Genomic DNA, 21,272 nt, shown 5'->3' on the forward strand with positions numbered 1-21,272 from the left:
GCGGGTTTCTAAAGGAGTTTTTTAGCTGTAAAAACCCCGTAACACTGAAAAACGTGCCAAAATGCAGTAAAACATCGCAAACCGGTGTTTTTGATCCCCAACGTTTTTTTTGTAAGAAACACAAATGCGGAAAAATGCCACTAAACACTAATGCAAAAATTCTAAAAAAAAGCTGAAAAACTCCAGTTTTTAACGTGACTGAATGCCCCAGATAAATGAAAACCCCGAAATACTGCCCCCCAAGAGGATCTCAGATCTGCAGATTTTGACCCATATTAGAAGCAAACCTGAACCTCATTCCTATTTGTTACACTTAGATTGTAGAGTCTCTTGAGGGATGACGGACATTTACATTTAAAAATGATAATAATAATGATGATAATAATAATAATAATAATAATTTCTGATTTCAGGTAACAATATCTCGATGCTCAGATTCCTGTTTACCCGGCAGCAGAAAAAAGTTTGCCTCTTCCATACATAAATGCTGCTATGAGTGTTCCCCGTGTCCAGAAGGAGAGATATCCAACATTTCCGGTACAGTTTGTATTGTTTAGTTATTGTTGGACTCGGCAGACTTCACCAATGTAATACTGCTACAGCTCGGAACGGGTGCGCAAAATCATGTGTGTGTATGTATATATATATATATGTGTATATGTGATTTTGCAGTTCCGGGTAGCGCCGCCATTCACAGCCTCGGCAGTCAATCACCGAGTCCTGGCGGGTGATTACTTGCCGCCACCCGGTGATCGCCGAGTATCTCCGACAGGAGAGAGACCTGTGTATAAACAACACATATCTCTCCTCTGTCAGCTCCTGCACACTGCTTTGTATGGCTCTGCATAGCAGTGTGCTTACAGTGAAACACACAGCACACAGTTAACCCTTTGATCTTCCCTCATGTTAACCCCTTCCTGCCCAGTGCCATTAGTACAGTGTCAGTGCTTTTTATTAGCATTGATCACTGTATTGGTGTCATTGGGGATGTCAGAGACACTAAGTCAATTCCCCCCAATATCAGAATGCCTGCTGCAGTCCTGCTATAAATCACTGATCACCGCCAAAGACACGGAGCAGAATACATTTTGGCTGAAATTTATGACAAAATTTGATTTTTTTAAATTTTTACTGTCTTTTTTCTCCAGTTTATCTGAGGATTGCAGTCATTTACCGGCCTCCTGGCCCTGTGTCACACTTTCTCAATGATTTGTCCACATGGCTACCCCACTTTCCTCTGAAGTACCCGCCATCATCCTTGGTGACTTTAGCAGTCCAATCAATGTTAACACCTCAGCCACTTCTCAACTACTCAGCTTAACCTCCTCTTTTAACCGAATACAATGGACACAAACCACCACTTACTCCAATGGCAACACCCTCAACCTCGCATTCTCCCACTTATGCACTCCCTGTAACCTCTCCAACATCCCTTTTCCTCTCTCTGACCACAACCTTCTCAGTTTCACACTTTCCCCATCTCCTACCTCCCATGCCTCCAACCAGCAAACGGTTACCCGCAGGAAACTTGGCCACCTCAACCCTTCCCTTCTTCATCCTGCTACTGACTGCCATTATGATAAAATTGCTCCCCTGTCCTTCCCAGACCTGGGCACTTCTGACTACAACAACATTCTGTCATCTTTCCTGGACACCATGCTCCTCTCACTACACGCAGAACCAGGCCTCACCTGTCACAACCCTGGCAAACAGATGACACCAGAAGTCTCAAGAGATGCAGTCATGCTCTTGAGCGAGTATGGAGTAAAACTAAACCCCTGAAAGACTTCACCCTCTACAAATCCCTCCTTCTCAAATACAGCTCCTGCCTCCATACTGCTAAACAAACCTACTACACGAGTCTCATCAAAACCCTCTCATCCAAATCCTGTCAACTCTTTTCTATCTTTAATTCCTTACTTCACCCCACACTGCCTCCAGACACCAACTAGCTTACTGCCCAGGATATTGCCAATCATTCCAATAACAAAATCAACACAATTCGTCATGAGATAGCCAGCATCCAGCTTTCTCTCCCAACCAACTCACCAAGTCCAACACCCCACTCAACACTTTCAACCCCGTTACCACTGAGGAAGTTGCCAAACTCCTTTCCTCTGCCCACCTTTCCCCTGGACCTGTCCTCTCTCAATTACTATGACCACCTTCCTGCTCCATCCTAAACTCTCAAACCCACATCTTCAACCTTTCCCTCTCTTCAAGTACATTTCCCTCCACGCTCAAACATGTACTGACCACCCCCATACTTAAAAATCCTCACTGGACCCCACCTGTTTGAATATCCTAAGACCCATCTCCCTGCTTCCATTTGCCTCCAAGCTTCTTGAATTCCTTATCCACAGTGGTATGAGTTGCTACCTCCTTCACAACAACCTTCTCAATCCCCTACAGTTCTGCTTCCTCCCGCAATGTTCCACTGAAAATGCTCTATTAAAACTCACCAATGACCTGCTGACTGCTAAAACCAACGGCCATACTCCATACTCATACTCTTAGACCTTTCTGCTGCCTTTGACACAGTTGACCACCCACTCATCCTCAACAAACTCCACTCACTTGGCCTCCATGACTCTGCTCTTTCCTGGTTATTCTGGTACCTATCTCAGTGCACTTTTAGTGTCACATACAATACCATTTACTCTGCTCCTCTTCCTCATTTTGTTGGGGTCCCCCAAGGCTCCAGCCTTGGGCTCCTCCTCTTCTCTCTCTATATCTCTTCCATAGGCCAGTTGATAACCTCCAGTGGCTTTCAATGCCACCTCTATGCTGATGACACCCAGATCTATCTCTCAACTTCTCAATTCACCCCCTCAATCCCCTTACAGATCACAAATTTACTAAGTGACATATCAGTATGGATGTCACACCACTACCTCAAACTCAGTCTTTCTAAAACTGAGCTTGTAATAGTTCCTCCTTCTGTATCCCCTCCCCATGACTTTACCATTGAGATCAACGGCACAACCAATGGTCCCTCCACACATGCCAGGTGTAATCTTAATGGTGCTAGGTGTAATCCTAGACTCTGATCTCTCCTTCATTCCCCACATCCATTATCTGGCTAAATTGTGCTGCCTCAAACACCGGAACATTTCCAGAATTCGCCCCTTCCTGACTAAAGACACCACACAACAGCTTATTCACTCCTTGATTATTTACCAACTTGACTACAACTCCCTTCTCACTGGCCTACCCTTACACAGGCTATCCCCCCTTCAGTCTGCTATGAATGCTGCTGCCAGACTAATGCATCTTACTATCCAAACCATGACTACTGCCCCTCTGCCTATCTCTTCACTGGCTTCAACTAACCCAACACATACATTCAAAATACTAACCACAACATGCAAGGCCATCCACAACATCGCCCCCAGCTACCTCACCAACCTCACCTGCAAATATTGTCCTCTCCTCCCAAGACCTCCTGCTCTCCAGTTACCTCCTCCCACACTCACCTCCAGAACTTCTCTAGACCCTCTCCCATCCTCTGGAAAATGGCCACCTAAAAGCAAAGGATTTGAGTCTCTGTAGCATGACCTCCGACAGGTTCAAGCTGAGTGCCTCAGACTTCTGATAATTTATTTGAAAATTAGATAATTCACCATAACGTCTAAATTCAGCCATCAAGTTGGGATTGGTGACATCCAGTTAACTGCTAAAAAAGAGCAAATCATCTGCATAGGTAGAGACCTTATGGCATTTATGCCCAGTCATGATATTATGAATGTTCTGCTTACTCCTAACATAGTGTAGAAATGGTTCACACATTAAAAGGAAAATGAGGGGTGAAAAGGCACAACCGTGTCTTGTACCATTTGTAACAGGGAAAGGAGACGAGCAATCCATTAGCACCTGTGCTTTGACTCCGTCCACGTTCTCATAGTCGGACTAAGGCCCATGTCTTGTGACCCTGATGAAGGACAAATTCACCCTGTCAAAGGCCTTTTCACATCAGTAGAACGAAGGAGAGTTGGAGTAGTCCTTGGCAGGACAGAATGTATAACATTAAGTCTTCGGATCATACCATCACATGCCTCTCTGTCTGGCATAAAGCCCACCCGGTCATAACGGATAATGTTATTAAGATAAGGAATCAGATGGGTAGCTAAGATTTTAGTGAATAGTTTCGGATCAAGCTTGAGCAGAGAAATAGGCCTTTAGTTGGCGCATCGAGTGGGATCTTTCCTTTCTTTGGTGATCACTGAGATATGGGCTGTTAATGTTTCTGGGTGTACAGTGTGTTCATGAGAACACAATGGACATTCACTCTGATGGTAATACGCTTGGCCTTGTATAACCCCATCTCTGCACTCCTGGCAACTTCACCAACACCCCCTGTCCTTTCTCTGATCACAACCTCATCAGTTTCACAGTATACTTGTTTTCAACCACCTATCCCCCCAAGCAGCAAATGATTACTTGTAGAAACCTTCACCCTTCTCTTTTCTATTCTGCTACTGACCACCTCTATGACAAAATCTCTCCCATTTCCTGTCCTGACCTGGCCACCTCTGTCTACAACAGTTCACTCTCATCTTCAGTGGATGCACTTGATCCTCTAACTAATGAAATGACTAATGAAACCACCAAGCTACTCATTCACTCCCTTATTATATCTGCCTTGACTTTTGCAACTCCCTTCTCATATACCGATCTCTCCATAGGCTATTCCCTCTCCAGTCTATCATGAATGCTGCTGCCAGGATCAACTACCTTACCAACTGCTCACTGTTTGCCACCCCTCTCTGCCAATCCCTCCACTGTCTTCCAATTGCCCAATGAATGAAATTCAAAATGCTAACAACAACAACATACAAAGCTATTCACAACTCTACCCCCAGCTACATCACCAGTCTTGTATACAGATATCTCCCAAACCATCCTCTCCGCTCCTCTCATGATCTCCTGCTCTCAAGATCCCTTGCCTCCTCCTCTCCCATCCCCTGGAATTCTTGACCTCAATCTGTCTGGCTATCCCCTACTCTAGATGCCTTTAGGTGATCCCTGAAAACTCATCTGTTCAGGGAGGCAAAAAATTGCAGAACAAACCTCCAAAAAAATTTTAAATATATTAATAGTAAAAAGGTCCAGTCTGTAGTATGTAGGCCCTTTACAGAATCATCTAGAGGGGGTGACTGGGGACAAAGAGAAGGCCAATGTATGAAATCCCTTCTTCAGCTCTGTATACACAAAGGAACATGGGGGGATGGTACTGACACAGCTCCAGATGATTCACATTGGCTCACAATTTAAATGATCCAAAAATATTTAGACAGAATAAAGGTGAATAAAGCCCCTGGACTGGATGGCATACACCCGCGGGGCCTTAAAGAATTGAGCTCTGTCATTTCACAGCCATTGTTTCTCATTTTTAGAGACTCTTTAATGACTAACATAGTACCACTGGATTGGCGTAAGGCCAATGTGGAGCCAATATTTAAAAAGGAGTCAAAATCTTTCCCAAGTAATTATAGACCTGTTAGTGTAACTTCTATAGTTGGGAAGATACTGGAGAGTTTAATAAAAGATCACATAGATGAGTTCTCTTGCTGGAAACAAATATTGTAAGCAACAGACAGCATGGATTCATGAAAGACAGAAGATGTCAAACAAATCTGATTTCTTTTTATGAGGAGGTGAGCAAAACCTTGGACAGAGGGGTGGCTGTGGACGTGGTATACTTGGACCTTGGATAGAGGGGTGGCGGTGGACGTGGTATACTCAGACAGAGGGGTGGCTGTGGACGAGGTATACTCGGACAGAGGGGTGGCGGTGGACGTGGTATACTTGGACAGAGGGGTGGCAGTGGACGTGGTATACTTGGACAGAGGGGTGGCGGTAGATGTGGTATACTTGGACAGAGGGGTGGCAGGGGATGTGGTATACTTGGACAGAGGGGTGGCAGGGGACGTGGTATACTTGGACAGAGGGGTGGCAGGGGATGTGGTATACTTGAACAGAGGGGTGGCAGGGGACGTGGTATACTTGGACAGAGGGGTGGCAGGGGATGTGGTATACTTGGACAGAGGGGTGGCAGGGGATGTGGTATACTTGAACACAGTTCCCCACACACGGCTAATGTGTAAGGTAAAGTCTACGGGCTGGAAAAATCAGAATGTAAATGGATAGAAAACTGGCTAAAAGATCATATTCAGAGAGTAGTGGTTAATGATTCATAATCTGAATGGTCTAGGGGTGTCAGTGGTGTACCCCAAGGTTCAGTGTTATTAGTGGGCTACCCCAAGGTTCAGTGTTATTAGTGGGCTACCCCGAGGTTCAGTGTTATTAGTGGGGTCCCCCAAGGTTCAGTGTGATTAGTGGGGTATCCCAAGGTTCAGTGTGATTAGTGGTGTACCCCAAGGTTCAGTGTTGGGACCCTTACTTTTTAATATATTTATAAACAATATGGGGTCTGAGATTATAAATCCCATTTCAGTGTTTGCAGATGACACCAAGCTGTGCCGGGAATAACTTCCTTACAGGATGTCTCCATCTTACAAGCCGACCTCAATACTCTGTGTAATTGGGGGACTATGGGGCCAATGAGGTTTAATGTTGATAAATGTAAGGTTCTGCACTTGGGGGCTAAGAATATGCATCATACATACTAGGGAGGTACAACTGGGGGGTCAATGGTGGAGAAGGATCTGGGGGGGTCAATGATGGAAAAGGATTTAGGAGTTCTGGTAGATCACAAGCTTAATAATGGCATGCAAGCTGCGGGTTCTAAAGCGAGCAAAATCCTCTCTTGTATTATTATCATTATTAACACCTCAACTAGAATATGCAGTTCAGTTTTGGGCACCAATTAACAAAAAGAACATTGGGGAACTGGAGGAAAAAAAAAGCGAATGGAAACCAAACTGATACGAGACATGGAGGAGCTCAGCTACGAGGAAAGATTAGAGGAATTGAATGTATCCTCTACTTAAAAGAGGAGATTAAGGGGGGATATGATCTCCATGTATAATACATAAGGGGGGATATGATCTCCATGTATAATACATAAGGGGGGATATGATCTCCATGTATAATACATAAGGGGGGGATATGATCTCCATGTATAATACATAAGGGGGATATGATCTCCATGTATAATACATAAGGGGAGTTATGATCTCCATGTATAATACATAAGGGGGGATATGATCTCCATGTATAATACATAAGGGGGGATATGATCTCCATGTATAATACATAAGGGGGGATATGATCTCCATGTATAATACATAAGGGGGGATATGATCTCCATGTATAATACATAAGGGGGGGATATGATCTCCATGTATAATACATAAGGGGGGGATATGATCTCCATGTATAATACATAAGGGGGATATGATTTCCATGTATAATACATAAGGGGGATATGATCACCATTTATAATACATAAGGGGAGTTATGATCTCCATGTATAATACATAGGGGGGACATGATCTCCATGTATAATACATAAGGGGGGATATGATCTCCATGTATAATACATAAGGGGGGATATGATCTCCATGTATAATACATAAGGGGGGATATGATCTCCATGTATAATACATAATGGGGGATATGATCTCCATGTATAATACATAAGGGGGGATATGATCTCCATGTATAATACATAAGGGGGGGGGATATGATCTCCATGTATTATACATAAGGGGAGATATGATCACCATGTATAATACATAAGGGGGGATATGATCTTCATGTATAATACATAAGGGGGGATATGATCTCCATGTATAATACATAAGGGGGGGTATGATCACCATGTATAATACATAAGGGGGGATATGATCTTCATGTATAATACATAAGGGGGATATGATCTCCATGTATAATACATAAGGGGGGATGTGATCTTCATGTATAATACATAAGGGGGGATATGATCTCCATGTATAATACATAAGGGGGGATATGATCACCATGTATAATACATAAGGGGGGGATATGATCTCCATGTATTATACATAAGGGGGGATATGATCACCATGTATAATACATAAGGGGGGATATGATCTTCATGTATAATACATAAGGGGGGATATGATCTCCATGTATAATACATAAGGGGGATATGATCTCCATGTATAATACATAAGAGGGGATATGATCTCCATGTATAATACATAAGGGGGGATATGATCTCCATGTATAATACATAAGGGGGGATATGATCTCCATGTATAATACATAAGGGGGATATGATCTCCATGTATAATACATACGAGGGGATATGATCTCCATGTATAATACATAAGGGGGGATATGATCTCCATGTATAATACATAAGGAGGATATGATCTCCATGTACAATACATAAGGGGGGATATGATCTCCATGTATAATACATAAGAGGGGATATGATCTTCATGTATAATACATAAGGGGGGATATGATCTCCATGTATAATACATAAGGGGGGGATATGATCTCCATGTATAATACATAAGGGGATATGATCTCCATGTATAATACATAAGAGGGGATATGATCTCCATGTATAATACATAAGGGGGGATATAATCTCCATGTATAATACATAAGGGGAGATATGATCTCCATGTATAATACATAAGGGGGGGATATGATCTCCATGTATAATACATAAGGGGGGATATGATCTCCATATATAATACATAAGGGGGGATATGATCTCCATGTATAATACATAAGGGGAGTTATGATCTCCATGTATAATACATAAGGGGGGATATGATCTCCATGTATAATACATAAGGGGGATATGATCTCCATGTATAATACATAAGGGGGGATATGATCTCCATGTATAATACATAAGGGGGGATATGATCTCCAGGTATAATACATAAGGGGGATATGATCACCATGTATAATACATAAGGGGGGATATGATCTCCATGTATAATGCATAAGGGGGATATGATCTCCATGTATAATACATAAGGGGGGATATGATCTCCATGTATAATACATAAGGGGGATATGATCTCCATGTATAATACATAAGGGGGGATATGATCTCCATGTATAATACATAAGGGGGATATGATCGCCAGGTATAATACATAAGGGGGATATGATCTTCATATATAATACATAAGGGGAATATGATCACCATGTATAATACATAAGGGGGATATGATCTCCATGTATAATACATAGGGGGGATATGATCTCCATGTATAATACATAAGGGGAGTTATGATCTCCATGTATAATACATAAGGGGGGATATGATCTCCATGTAAAATACATAAGGGGGGATATGATCCCCATGTATAATACATAAGGGGGGATATGATCTCCATGTATAATACATAAGGGGGGATATGATCTCCATGTATAATACATAGGGGGGACATGATCTCCATGTATAATACATAAGGGGGGACATGATCTCCATGTATAATACATAAGGGGGTCTGATCTCCATGTATAATACATAAGGGGGGATATGATCACCATGTATAATACATAAGGGGGGGGATATGATCTCCATGTATTATACATAAGGGGGGATATGTTCACCATGTATAATACATAAGGGGGGATATGATCTTCATGTATAATACATAAGTGGGGATATGATCTCCATGTATAATACATAAGGGGGGATATGATCTCCATGTATAATACATAAGGGGGGGATATGATCTCCATGTATAATACATAAGAGGGGATATGATCTCCATGTATAATACATAAGGGTGATATGATCTCCATGTATAATACATAAGGGGGGATATGATCTCCATGTATAATACATAAGGGGGGATATGATCACCGTGTATAATACATGAGGGGATATGATCTCCATGTATAATACATAAGGGGGGATATGATCTCCATATATAATACATAAGGGGGGATATGATCTCCATGTATAATACATAAGGGGGGGATATGATCTCCATGTATAATACATAAGGGGGGGATATGATCTCCATGTATAATACATAAGGGGGATATGATCTCCATGTATAATACATAAGGGGGATATGATCTTCATGTATAATACATAAGGGGGGATATGATCTCCATGTATAATACATAAGAGGGCATATGATCTCCATGTATAATACATAAGGGTGATATGATCTCCATGTATAATACATAAGGGGGGATATGATCTCCATGTATAATACATAAGGGGGATATGATCTCCATGTATAATACATAAGGGGGGATATGATCACCGTGTATAATACATGAGGGGATATGATCTCCATGTATAATACATAAGGGGGGATATGATCTCCATATATAATACATAAGGGGGGATATGATCTCCATGTATAATACATAAGGGGGGGATATGATCTCCATGTATAATACATAAGGGGGGGATATGATCTCCATGTATAATACATAAGGGGGATATGATCACCATGTATAATACATAAGGGGGATATGATCTCCATGTATAATACATAAGGGGGGATATGATCTCCATGTATAATACATAAGGGGGGGATATGATCTCCATGTATAATACATAAGGGGGGATATGATCTCCATGTATAATACATAAGGGGGGATATGATCACCGTGTATAATACATAAGGGGGGATATGATCTCCATGTATAATACATAAGGGGGGATATGATCTCCATGTATAATACATAAGGGGGGATATGATCTCCATGTATAATACATAAGGGGGGGTATGATCTCCATGTATAATACATTAGGGGGGATATGATCTCCATGTATAATACATAAGGGGGATATGATCTCCATGTATAATACATAAGGGGGGATATGATCTCCATGTATAATACATAAGGGGGGATATGATCTCCATGTATAATACATAAGGGGGGGATATGATCTCCATGTATAATACATAATGGGGGGGATATGATCTCCATGTATAATACATAAGGGGGGATATGATCACCATGTATAATACATAAGGGGGTATGATCTCCATGTATAATACATAAGGGGGTATGATCTCCATGTATAATACATAAGGGGGGATATGATCTCCATGTATAATACATAAGGGGGTGATATGATCTCCATGTATAATACATAAGGGGGATATGATCTCCATGTATAATACATAAGGGGGATATGATCTCCATGTATAATACATCAGTGGTTCATATAGTGAACTCGGTGTAGTTATCCCCCCTGAGGTCATCACAGAGGACAAGGGGGCGCTCTTTACATCTGGAGCAAAAGAAATATAATCTCCAAACACGGAAAGGTTTCTTCACAGTAAGAGCTGTGAGAATGTGGAATAGACTCCCTCCAGAGTTGGTTGTGGCCAGCTCAGTGGATTGCTGTAGGAAAGTCCTGGATTCTTTCTTGGATACACAGAATATAACTGGATAGAACATTTATAGGGAAAGTTGATCCAGGGAATATCCGATTGCCTCTCGGGGGATCAGGAAGGAATTTTTTCCCCTACAGGAGCAAATTGGGTCGTGCTTTGCTGGGTTTTTTTTGCCTTCCTCTGGATCAACTGTAGGTGAAGGATTATAACTTTTTCTTTTTTTTTTTTCTATGGTTGAATTGGATGGACTTTTGTCTTTTTTCAGCCAGACTAACTATGTAACTATGTAACTATACGACTCCAATCACACATTTATCACTTCCATCAGCTCTACCCCCACAGTTATAACCCTTTGTACCACTTGCCCGACCCTATTAGATTGTGAGCTCTTATGAGCCGGGACCTCTTAATACTCTAGTTTGTATTGCATTGTAACTGTATTGTCTCCCTTTATAATGTAAAGATCTGTGCAAACTGTTGGCTCTATATAAATCCTGTATAATAATAACAGGACAGCTCTGAATTTCTGACATAATCAACAGCTATTATTTTTTTTTATTTGCATTCATTATTAAAACAAAATATTTACAATGGTATATTTAACGGGCTAAACAGTAGGAAAAAAGAGATGTTCATTTTCAGGGTTTTCAGACAATTAAATTGAAATTCCCCATTGTCACTTTTTGCCTATTTATTTTACATATCTTTTTTTTTTTCTTTTCGTTTTTTTTTAAGCACATACTAATGTACATAATGTGCAGCCTCTACACATAGGAGTTCAACTGTGTGATATCTATTATCTATCTATTATCTATCTATTATCTATCTATTATCTATTTATCTATTATCTATCTATCTATCTATCTATCTATCTATCTATCTATCTATCTATTATCTATCTATCTATCTATTATCTATCTATCTATCTATCTATCTATTATCTATCTATCTATTATCTATCTATCTATTATCTATCTATTATCTATCTATTATCTATCTATCTATTATCTATCTATCTATCTATCTATCTATCTATCTATCTATCTATCTATCTATCTATCTATTATCTATCTATCTATTATCTATCTATCGATCTATCTGTCTCATATCTATCTATCTATCTATCTATTATCTATCTATCTATCTATCTATCTATCTATCTATCTATCTATTATCTATCTATCTATCTATCTATCTATCTATCTATTATCTATCTATCTATCTATCTATCTATCTATCTATCTATCTATTATCTATCTATCTATCTATCTATCTATCTATCTATCTATCTATCTATCTATCCATCTATCTATCCATCTATCTATCTATCTATCCATCTATCTATCTATCTATTATCTATCTATCTATCTATCTATCTATCTATCTATCCATCTATCCATCTATCTATTATCTATCTATCTATCTATCTATCTATCTATCTATCTATCTATCTATTATCTATCTATCTATCTATCTATCTATTATCTATCTATCTATTATCTATCTATCTATCTATCTATCTATCTATCTATCTATCTATTATCTATCTATCTATCTATCTATCTATCTATCTATTTATCTATTATCTATCTATCTATCTATCTATTATCTATCTATCGATCTATCTGTCTCATATCAATCTATCTATTATCTATCTATCTATCTATCGATCTATCTGTCTCATATCAATCTATCTATTATCTATCTATCTATCTCCCACAATTCTCTGATGGAAATCCCATTGCTAGCTGTGAGACAACACAAGACAGTTCATTTCCTCAGAAGCTCTGACCCCGATGCTCATTGTGTTTGTATTGTTCTTCCTGCAGACAGTGAAAACTGCATGAAATGTCCTGATGATGACTGGCCAAATGAGAAGAAGGATCGGTGTGTTCCAAGAGTGGTGGAATTTCTCTCCTACACTGGTGACACCATTGTTGCCATATTTTCAGCCGTCTCCATCCTCTGTTGCCTTCTGACTGGTTTAATATTGGGGATATTTATACAATACCAGGACACCCCCATTGTTAAAGCCAATAACCGGAACCTGAGCTATCTTCTCCTGGTCTCCATCATGCTAAGCTTCCTCTGTGTCTTCTTGTTCCTCGGCCATCCAGTAGATGTGACCTGCATGCTGCGTGTCACCTCTTTTGGTGTCATCTTCTCAGTTGCCGTCTCTTCTCTACTTGCCAAAAGTATCATGGTGTGTATTGCCTTTAAGGCCACCAAACCTGGGAGTCCCTGGAGGAAATGGATGGGAACCAAACTGCCCAATTGTATCATTTGTGTCTTCTCACTGGTCCAAGTCATAATCTGTGTCACTTGGTTGTCTATTTCTCCCCCCTTCCAGGACCGAGACACTCACTCTTATCAGGGGAAGATCATCATTCAGTGTAATGAGGGTTCAGTTATCGGCTTCTACTCTGTCCTGGGATATATGGGGCTTCTGGCAGCTGTGAGCTTCATTATCGCTTTTATGGCCAGGACATTACCGGACAGTTTTAATGAGGCCAAGTACATCACCTTCAGCATGCTGGTGTTCTGCAGTGTCTGGATTGCCATGATCCCGGCCTATCTGAGCACCAGAGGGAAATACATGGTGGCTGTGGAGGTCTTTGCTATAATGGCATCAAGTTCTGGACTTCTTGGCTGTATATTCTTCCCAAAATGTTACATAATTCTGTTCAGACCTGACCTGAATACAAAGACAGTTATCCGCTGATATGTATGGAGCAACACTGGGCTACCTGTAGTTATGGCATTATCTCTATTAGTGTTCATTGTAGTATTTTGCTAGTGTATTGAGAATGAACACTGTATAGAAAAACATTTCATACTTATTTCTCTGGTGGATGGTGCATTTAATTTTTGCTCTGGACACCGTTGGTATCAGACACTTTGGATTTGTTGGAAACCTTGTCCCCTGCTGGGTGTAGTGGTTCCTCCCATCGAACATTACATCAGTATAGAACAATGTAATCACTTAGTGAGGAGGAACCACAGTGACCAGAGGGGGGGAGAATCCAAAACTTCCTAAAGTGTCAGATACCAGAGCCAATCACTCTTCAAGAGAGGGAAGATTTCACTCACCACCTTCCATGAAGATAGATATTAAACGTTCTTCTGTAAGCTGATTGTGATTTATATAGTGTCAGGGTCACTTTTAATTATATTGTGTGTAAATGTATCCTGCTATATCAATAAATACAATTTGCTTTGGGCATTCTAAAATCATTTTTAATATTAGGTAAAGATGATGGGAGCTCAGTAAGTTCACATTTTAAGCTGACTTCATTTTCTTGTTCAAACTATTTTTATTAACAATAAAGCAGAGTGGAACAAACAAGGAGACATTGTTAGAGTATAATGGACATGGAAGTGGCAATAGAATATATATATAAAAAAAATGAATGAGATTCACAATACAAATGTCTATATGTTACTAGCATAAACAGGTAGATACAGGTTGACAATAACAAACAGTATTGTTCCCGCCAATCATGGTAATGTCTCCCGAGTGCATTAAAGAAATAGGGGAAATTTGAAGGGGGGGGGTCAAACCGGGGTGGAAGGGGGGAGAGGGAAAGTGGAACAACAACCATGACTCCATGAACATTCAGCGAGTTTACAAACGCCCCTGCGTGCTACGTACAAAGGGCTATTGATTATATCCATAGCGCATTGTATACAAATCAGGGGAGAAGGAGTGATTCGTCAAAGTTAGGGGGGAGAAAGCGCTCTACCCAGGGGCTCCATATGCGTAAGAATTTAGGAATCGTGTCAAGAATTGTGGCTTCCACCTTTGCATGTATCATAGCTTGTGTTATTCTAGTTTTGACGGCCGCGATACTCAGGGTGGGGGATTTCCAGGATTTTGCTATAACCTGCTTAGCCGCCGTTGTAACTTGCATGATGAGCCTAAATTGCGAGTTGGAGATGCCAGGGGGGCATTGATTGAGTAGGGCTATTGATGGGTCGGGTTGTAGGGTGGTTGTGCTAAGTGTAGAGATCATGGTGAAGATTTCACCCCAAAAGGATCGGGCTATTGGGCAGTCCCACCACATATGGTAGTATGTTCCCGGGTCCGTACAGCCTCTAAAACAGTTGGGCGAGTAATTAGGGGTAAATTTTGCTATTCTCGCCGGAACCAAGTACCAGCGGGTTAAGACTTTATAATTCGTTTCCAATGCTACAATGTTCTGTGAGGATGATTTTGTGTTGGCCCAAATGCGTTCCCATTCAGACGGGTCAAATGTCTTTCCCATATCCACTTCCCACTTATGGGTATACAAAGGGGGGGACGTGGTAACCGAAGTAGTGAGAAGTGAATATAAGCAGGAAATAAGCCCACGCCTATGAGGGTCTTTGTAGCATGCTCGTTCAAAGGAAGACATGGTGTCTGGCCGATTGGTTATTGTGGCGTAGGGAGCGTAAAAGTGTTGTAGCTGCAAGTATCGGAATATCTCGGAGGCTGGGAGGCTATTTGTTTCCCGCAGCGAGGCAAAGGATTTAAACTTTTTCCTCTGTAGGAAATGATGTGTACGGAGTAAATTAGCAGAGGACCAGGCTTTAAATAAAAGGGGTGTCTGCCAAGCTGGGGGGAAAGCTGGATTTCGCAGGAACGAGAGCATAGGATTGTGTGGTGATTGTAGAAGATAACGGGTTTTCAGTTTGTCCCATAAGGATAGAAAGTAAGAAGTGATGGGGTTGGTTATAGAGCGGCGATCCGTCGGCCTCAACCAGAGTAAGTTTGTGGTAGATAAAGGGTCACATTCTATCGATTCAAGAGCAACCCATTGAGGGATTTCAAGGGTTGCATGGTATTTAGGCAACTGGGCTAAATGCGCTGCCTGATAATATTTGTTAATGTCAGGTAGGCCTAGACCTCCACTGAGCTTAGGGCGATAGAGGGTGGAGCGAGGTATACGAGGACGAGTATTGCCCCATACATAGGAAGAGATGCGACTCTGCAGTGTGCGGAGGTAGTGAGGAGGTACTGGGACAGGGAGGACTCTAAACAGATATAGAATTTTTGGGAGGATTGACATCTTGATAACCGCTATTCTGCCGAGCCATGCGAGGGGAAGGGAAGACCATTTGGTCAGAAGGGTTGAGAGGTGGTTTAGCATCGGAAGATAGTTAGCTGCGTAGAGGTCTAATAATCTAGGAGTCAGTTTGATACCCAGGAAAGGGATATGACACTGTGACCATGGGAATGGTAAAATCTGCTGCAAGTGCGACAACTCTAAAGGGGAGAGGGAAATGTTGAGTGCTGTCGACTTATTAGGGTTTACTATTAGGCCCGAAAGCGCGCCAAATGTCTCAAGGAGCCGAAGTAAAGAAGGGGAGGAAGTTAATGGGGATGTAAGAAAGAGCAAGACGTCATCTGCAAAGAGACATAATTTATGATGCGTGCCCCCTATTTCGAGTCCCTTAACATCCGGGTTAGCTCTGATTAAGAGGGCCAGGGGCTCTATAGCCAGGGCAAAGAGCAGGGGGGACAGAGGACAACCTTGTCTCGTGCCTCTGGAAATTGGGAACTGAGATGATCTGTGCCCCAGATACCTGATTCTGGCCGAAGGTTCTCGATACAACGAAAAGATCCAGGTTAAGAAGTGTGGGCCAAAACCCCAACGATGTAAAATATAGTTGAGGTATGGCCATGAGACTTTGTCAAATGCTTTCCGAATGTCTAGGGAGAGGAAACAGGTAGGGACATTACGAGACCTAGCTAAGTTTGCTAAAAGAGATGCACGCCTGATGTTATCTCCTGCTTGTCTAGTTGGGATAAAGCCCACTTGGTCGTTATGAATTAGAGAGCCAATACACAAGTTAAGACGTGAAGATAGGATTTTTGCTAACAATTTGATGTCAATATTAAGAAGAGATATTGGCCTGTAATTGGACCACTGCGTGTCATCAGAGTTCGGCTTTGGGATCATTGAAATGTTCGCTTGCGCTGTTTTGTGGTTAAAGGTTTGGCCAGATAATAAATCGTTAAAAGCATTAGTAAGGATGGGAGTGAGGAGGTGAGCAAATTTCCTATAATAAGTGGCTGAGAAGCCATCCGGTCCTGGGCGTTTCCGTAATTTTAGTTTTTTAATAGCGTCTAAGGTTTTGGCAGGGGAGATAGGTCGCTCAAGCGCCGCTAACTGGCACTCTGAGAGTTTCGGGAGGGAAATGGAAGTTAGAAGGGTGTCAGCTTGTGCGGGGTCAAAAGGCGTGGAAGAAGAGTAAAGCTGTGACAGATGTTTATGGAAAGTCTGTAGAATATGTTCTGGGTTACTAGTGAGGTTGCCAGAGGAGGAGCGAATCCGGATAGGTTTAGTGAGTTGGTCGAGCCTACGAAGTGAGAGGGCCAGGAGTGTATTGGGTTTATTTGCCCTAGTATAATATTTATGTCTAGATCTACGAAGTGAGAGTTCCGCTTGATCTGTGAGAAAAAGATCTAGAGCCAATCTAGATCGCTCCAAGGCTTCACGATTGGTGGGCGTAGCAGCCGCCTGAAAAGTTTGATGGGAACGATCATAGGTTTGCTCCAGTAAGAGACGTTGTTGCCTTTTGGTTTTATTTAAGAAGGATGCTTTGCTAATACAGAACCCTCTTAATACCGGTTTATGCGCTTCCCATAACAGGAGAGGGGATATACCAGGAGACTGGTTAAGAGTGAAATAGTCTTTTAGGGCTGCTTCAATTTCTAAACAGGGAGCTGGGTTTGCAAGCAGGTTATCATTAATGATCCAAGAGGATTCAGCGGGGGATGGGGCTAACGAGGCCATAGCCGTGAATACGGTGCAATGGTCAGTCCAAGGGATTGGAATTATTTCAGAGGCCAGAAGCCGAGGGGAGGAGGCGATAGTAATGAAAATATGGTCTATCCTGGAGAATGACTGAGGATGAGAATAAAAGGTGTATTGGCGTTTAGTTGGGTTGAGTTCCCGCCATGTGTCTATCAAAGAATAACGATGTAGTATAGCTTGGAAGGTCTGTTTAGAGGCAGGGATGGGGGATGGTTGAGGAGATTTGTCAAGAAAGGGATATATTACACTGTTAGAGTCTCCGCTAACAATTAGAGTTCCGCGCTTATGGTGATCTATAACCGAGAGTATGTGGGAGAGGAATGGTAAGGGGTCTTGGTTTGGGGCGTAATATACTACAATGGTAACATCTGTGTCCAGGAGTTGCCCTACTAATATGAGGTAACGACCCTCCGGGTCTTTGATTTCGGGGCATAGCGTGAAAGGTGTTGTGTGGTGGAAGGCTATCAGTACCCCCCTGCGCTTGGAGGTGGCAGAAGCTGTATAGACCTGAGTATATCGAGGACCAAAAAACTTAGGAGTGGAGTTGGGAGTGAAATGCGTTTCCTGCAGACAGACCACGTGAGCTTTAAGTGTAGCAAAGGTTCGGAAAGCCTTATTCCGTTTCTGTGGAATATTGAGACCCTGTACATTCAGGGTGAGGATATTTAGCAAGCCCATGGATAAAGTGCAAAGCGGTTTGTATATCGTGGCACTCCCACTCGGGGTGTAGCCTGACGCTTACTGCAGGGGATGAGAGCCTTACGAAGCGTGTTGTGCGAAGTCATGGAGTCATGTTGGATGGAAGGAGGAGGGGTACGGTATAAGAAAGGTAACAGGTGAAAAGGGGTGTAGAAGGCCATTCGTGGCCTAAAAGGTGGGTTCCCTAAGGACACCCTGAATCAGGGTTGGCCAGGGAACAACAATAGCCCAAGTGTTATTAAATAACCAATAACACAGGGGCTAGGGTGGAATGTGCAGGTACGCGGACCGTGAGGGTGACAGCTGCGTATTTAATAAATGGTGGCTAGGTCCCGATAGAAAAAAAAAAAGCTGGTGCATAAAAAGAACATTCAGGAAAATCAGGGATTCTAGACTCAGGCGGCACTGGTAGTGCTAGTTGGATAACGTCGGTGTAAGGGTGTGGTATCTCATGCCGCCAGAACCCAGGATCCCAAACATAAACTGCAGTGGAGCTCAGGAGGGGGGGTGTAGAACAATCCCCAGATATTGGGGCAACCAAAATTTAACAGGTAAAGGAAAAGTGGATAACTACAGTGGTAACCGCCATGGTGATAACCAAACGAGTACACCTTACGATGCATGTGGCGAAAACAGGAGAAAGAAAAATAAACATGGAATATTGTTCAGTCCATGGTATCTTGCGAAGGCAGGCCCAGAGACGAAAAACGTCCCCGCTTGTGGAAATGGAGTTGACCTTCAACTGCACGTGTGGGGAGGGACTTCCGCGGTGAGCAAGATGTGGACCTCCGCTTGGCGCTTTCTGAAGGCGTCGCTGGGGAATGTAGTTGCAGGATCCGTAGGGTGTCTAAAAGGTCCTCTGGAGTCTTGCAGGTGTAATCTCTGGACTGGTATCGGAATTGCACTGCGAAGGGGAAGCTCCACCTATATTGTATAGCGTGGTGTTGGAGTACTTGTAGGTGGGGTTTCATTGCCCTGCGCTTGGAGATAGTTGTGGGGCATAAATCTTGGAACAATTGGTAGGTATGACCTTGGAACTGAAGAGATTCTGCGTTACGGGCAGCCTGCAGGAGTTGCTCCCTGGTGCGGAAAAAGTGGAGCTTGGCTATAATATCGTGTGGTGGACCATCCGTGCGTCGTGGTGCTAACGCCCTGTAAACTCTATCCAATTCTAATCTGTCAATTGGGATAGCTGGAGCGAGCTCTTTGAACAGAGCTGTTATCGTTGATTGGACATCAACAATCGTTTCCGGAAGGCCACGGATACGCAGGTTTGAACGCCGTGCTCGGTTTTCAAAGTCCTCCAGTCGTGTTAATAATGTTGCGTTCTCGTCGCGCAGAAGATCGAGGTCATCCGTAAGCGTCTGAAGCGAAGCATCAAGACCATCTACCCTCTGTTCTAGGTCCGCAGTGTGCTGTCCTAGCTCACGGATTTCCCTAGAAAGTGTGGCAGTAATGCGGTCCGAGGTTTGCTTCAAAGCTTTGTGTAGCATTTTTTCAAATCATGACAACAGGTCTGGGGATGTAAGGTCAGGCATCATGGCTTGTGCAGGGACATCTGTCTCATTGTCGGACTCACCCTCAGACGTGCAGGGATGGCTGGGCTGCGGATCCTGCAGGGCTGCATATGCCCCTGCTGCTTGCTTGCTTCCACGTGTTGGAGCGGCGGCCATCTTTGTGGAGGCCTTTGCCAAGGCCTCTTTAATAGTTTTGGTCGATGGGGGGACCTGATGTCGGGGTGCCCCTTTGACCATTTTGCTGTTTGCTAAGGGGGGGGCTGTTATACTATGCTCAGCCCCCCCTGCTCTCTCCTTCTTCACCGCAGCCGCGGTATGCTGTGTGTAGCGGTGGGCGGGCTTATGGCAGCTCACAGTGGAGACCAAGTCCCCTGTCGGATTTCTCCGACCTGAAGCTGAGGATCCCCCTCAGACCCGGGCGGATCAGGACCCGGGGTGGTTGCCATGGGGATCGGATCCCCCTTGAGTGATTGCGGGCCGGGACCCGCTGCTGTAGAGCGCCGTCACCCGACGGGGAGACGGAGCCTCACGGGGACATGTCCGTCCCGCCGGCCGCGCATGCGCACTCCCCAGAGTATATTGTGTTTTATGCATTTCAATGACAATACACTCTGTCATCCTCGGGATGACCCTGAATTTGACCGGCTCCACAAAATTCAGCCCCTCGTAAATCACGTTAACCAAAAATTTGCAGATGTCTACACTCCCCAGCAAAACATCTGCGTTGATGAGTCCCTCATTAATTTTTCTGGCCACCTTCCATTCAAACAATTTCTCCCCAACAAGCGTGCCAGATATGGGGTCAAGATGTAGAAGACCTGTGAGAGGGCAACAGGCTATACTTATAAGTTTCAGATTTACGAGGGAAAAGATAGTCACGTGGAGCCCCCCGGATGCCCAGACTACATGGGGAGCAGTGGCAAGATAGTTTGGGACTTGGTGTCATCATTTCTCCATATGGGGTACCA

General features: G+C 42.9%; 1 protein-coding gene across 1 annotated transcript; it reads left to right on the top strand.

Moving 5' to 3' along the window:
- Positions 1 to 13,117: 13,117 nt before the first annotated feature.
- On the top strand, positions 13,118 to 14,511 carry LOC149465130 (vomeronasal type-2 receptor 26-like). Its single transcript, XM_089673623.1, has one exon. The coding sequence runs from the start codon at positions 13,132 to 13,134 to the stop codon at positions 14,008 to 14,010; it is 879 nt and encodes a 292-aa protein (XP_089529749.1). The 5' UTR covers positions 13,118 to 13,131; the 3' UTR covers positions 14,011 to 14,511.
- Positions 14,512 to 21,272: the final 6,761 nt, after the last annotated feature.

Source organism: Staurois parvus, unplaced genomic scaffold (assembly GCF_062004578.1).
Source record: "Staurois parvus isolate SC_StPar_1 unplaced genomic scaffold, SC_StPar_1.0 ptg000143l, whole genome shotgun sequence".
NCBI lineage: Eukaryota > Metazoa > Chordata > Amphibia > Anura > Ranidae > Staurois > Staurois parvus.

Excerpts from the sequence above, each read along its gene's own strand:
- LOC149465130 (XM_089673623.1), top strand. The coding sequence starts at position 13,132 with ATGAAATGTCCTGATGATGACTGGCCAAATGAGAAGAAGGATCGGTGT.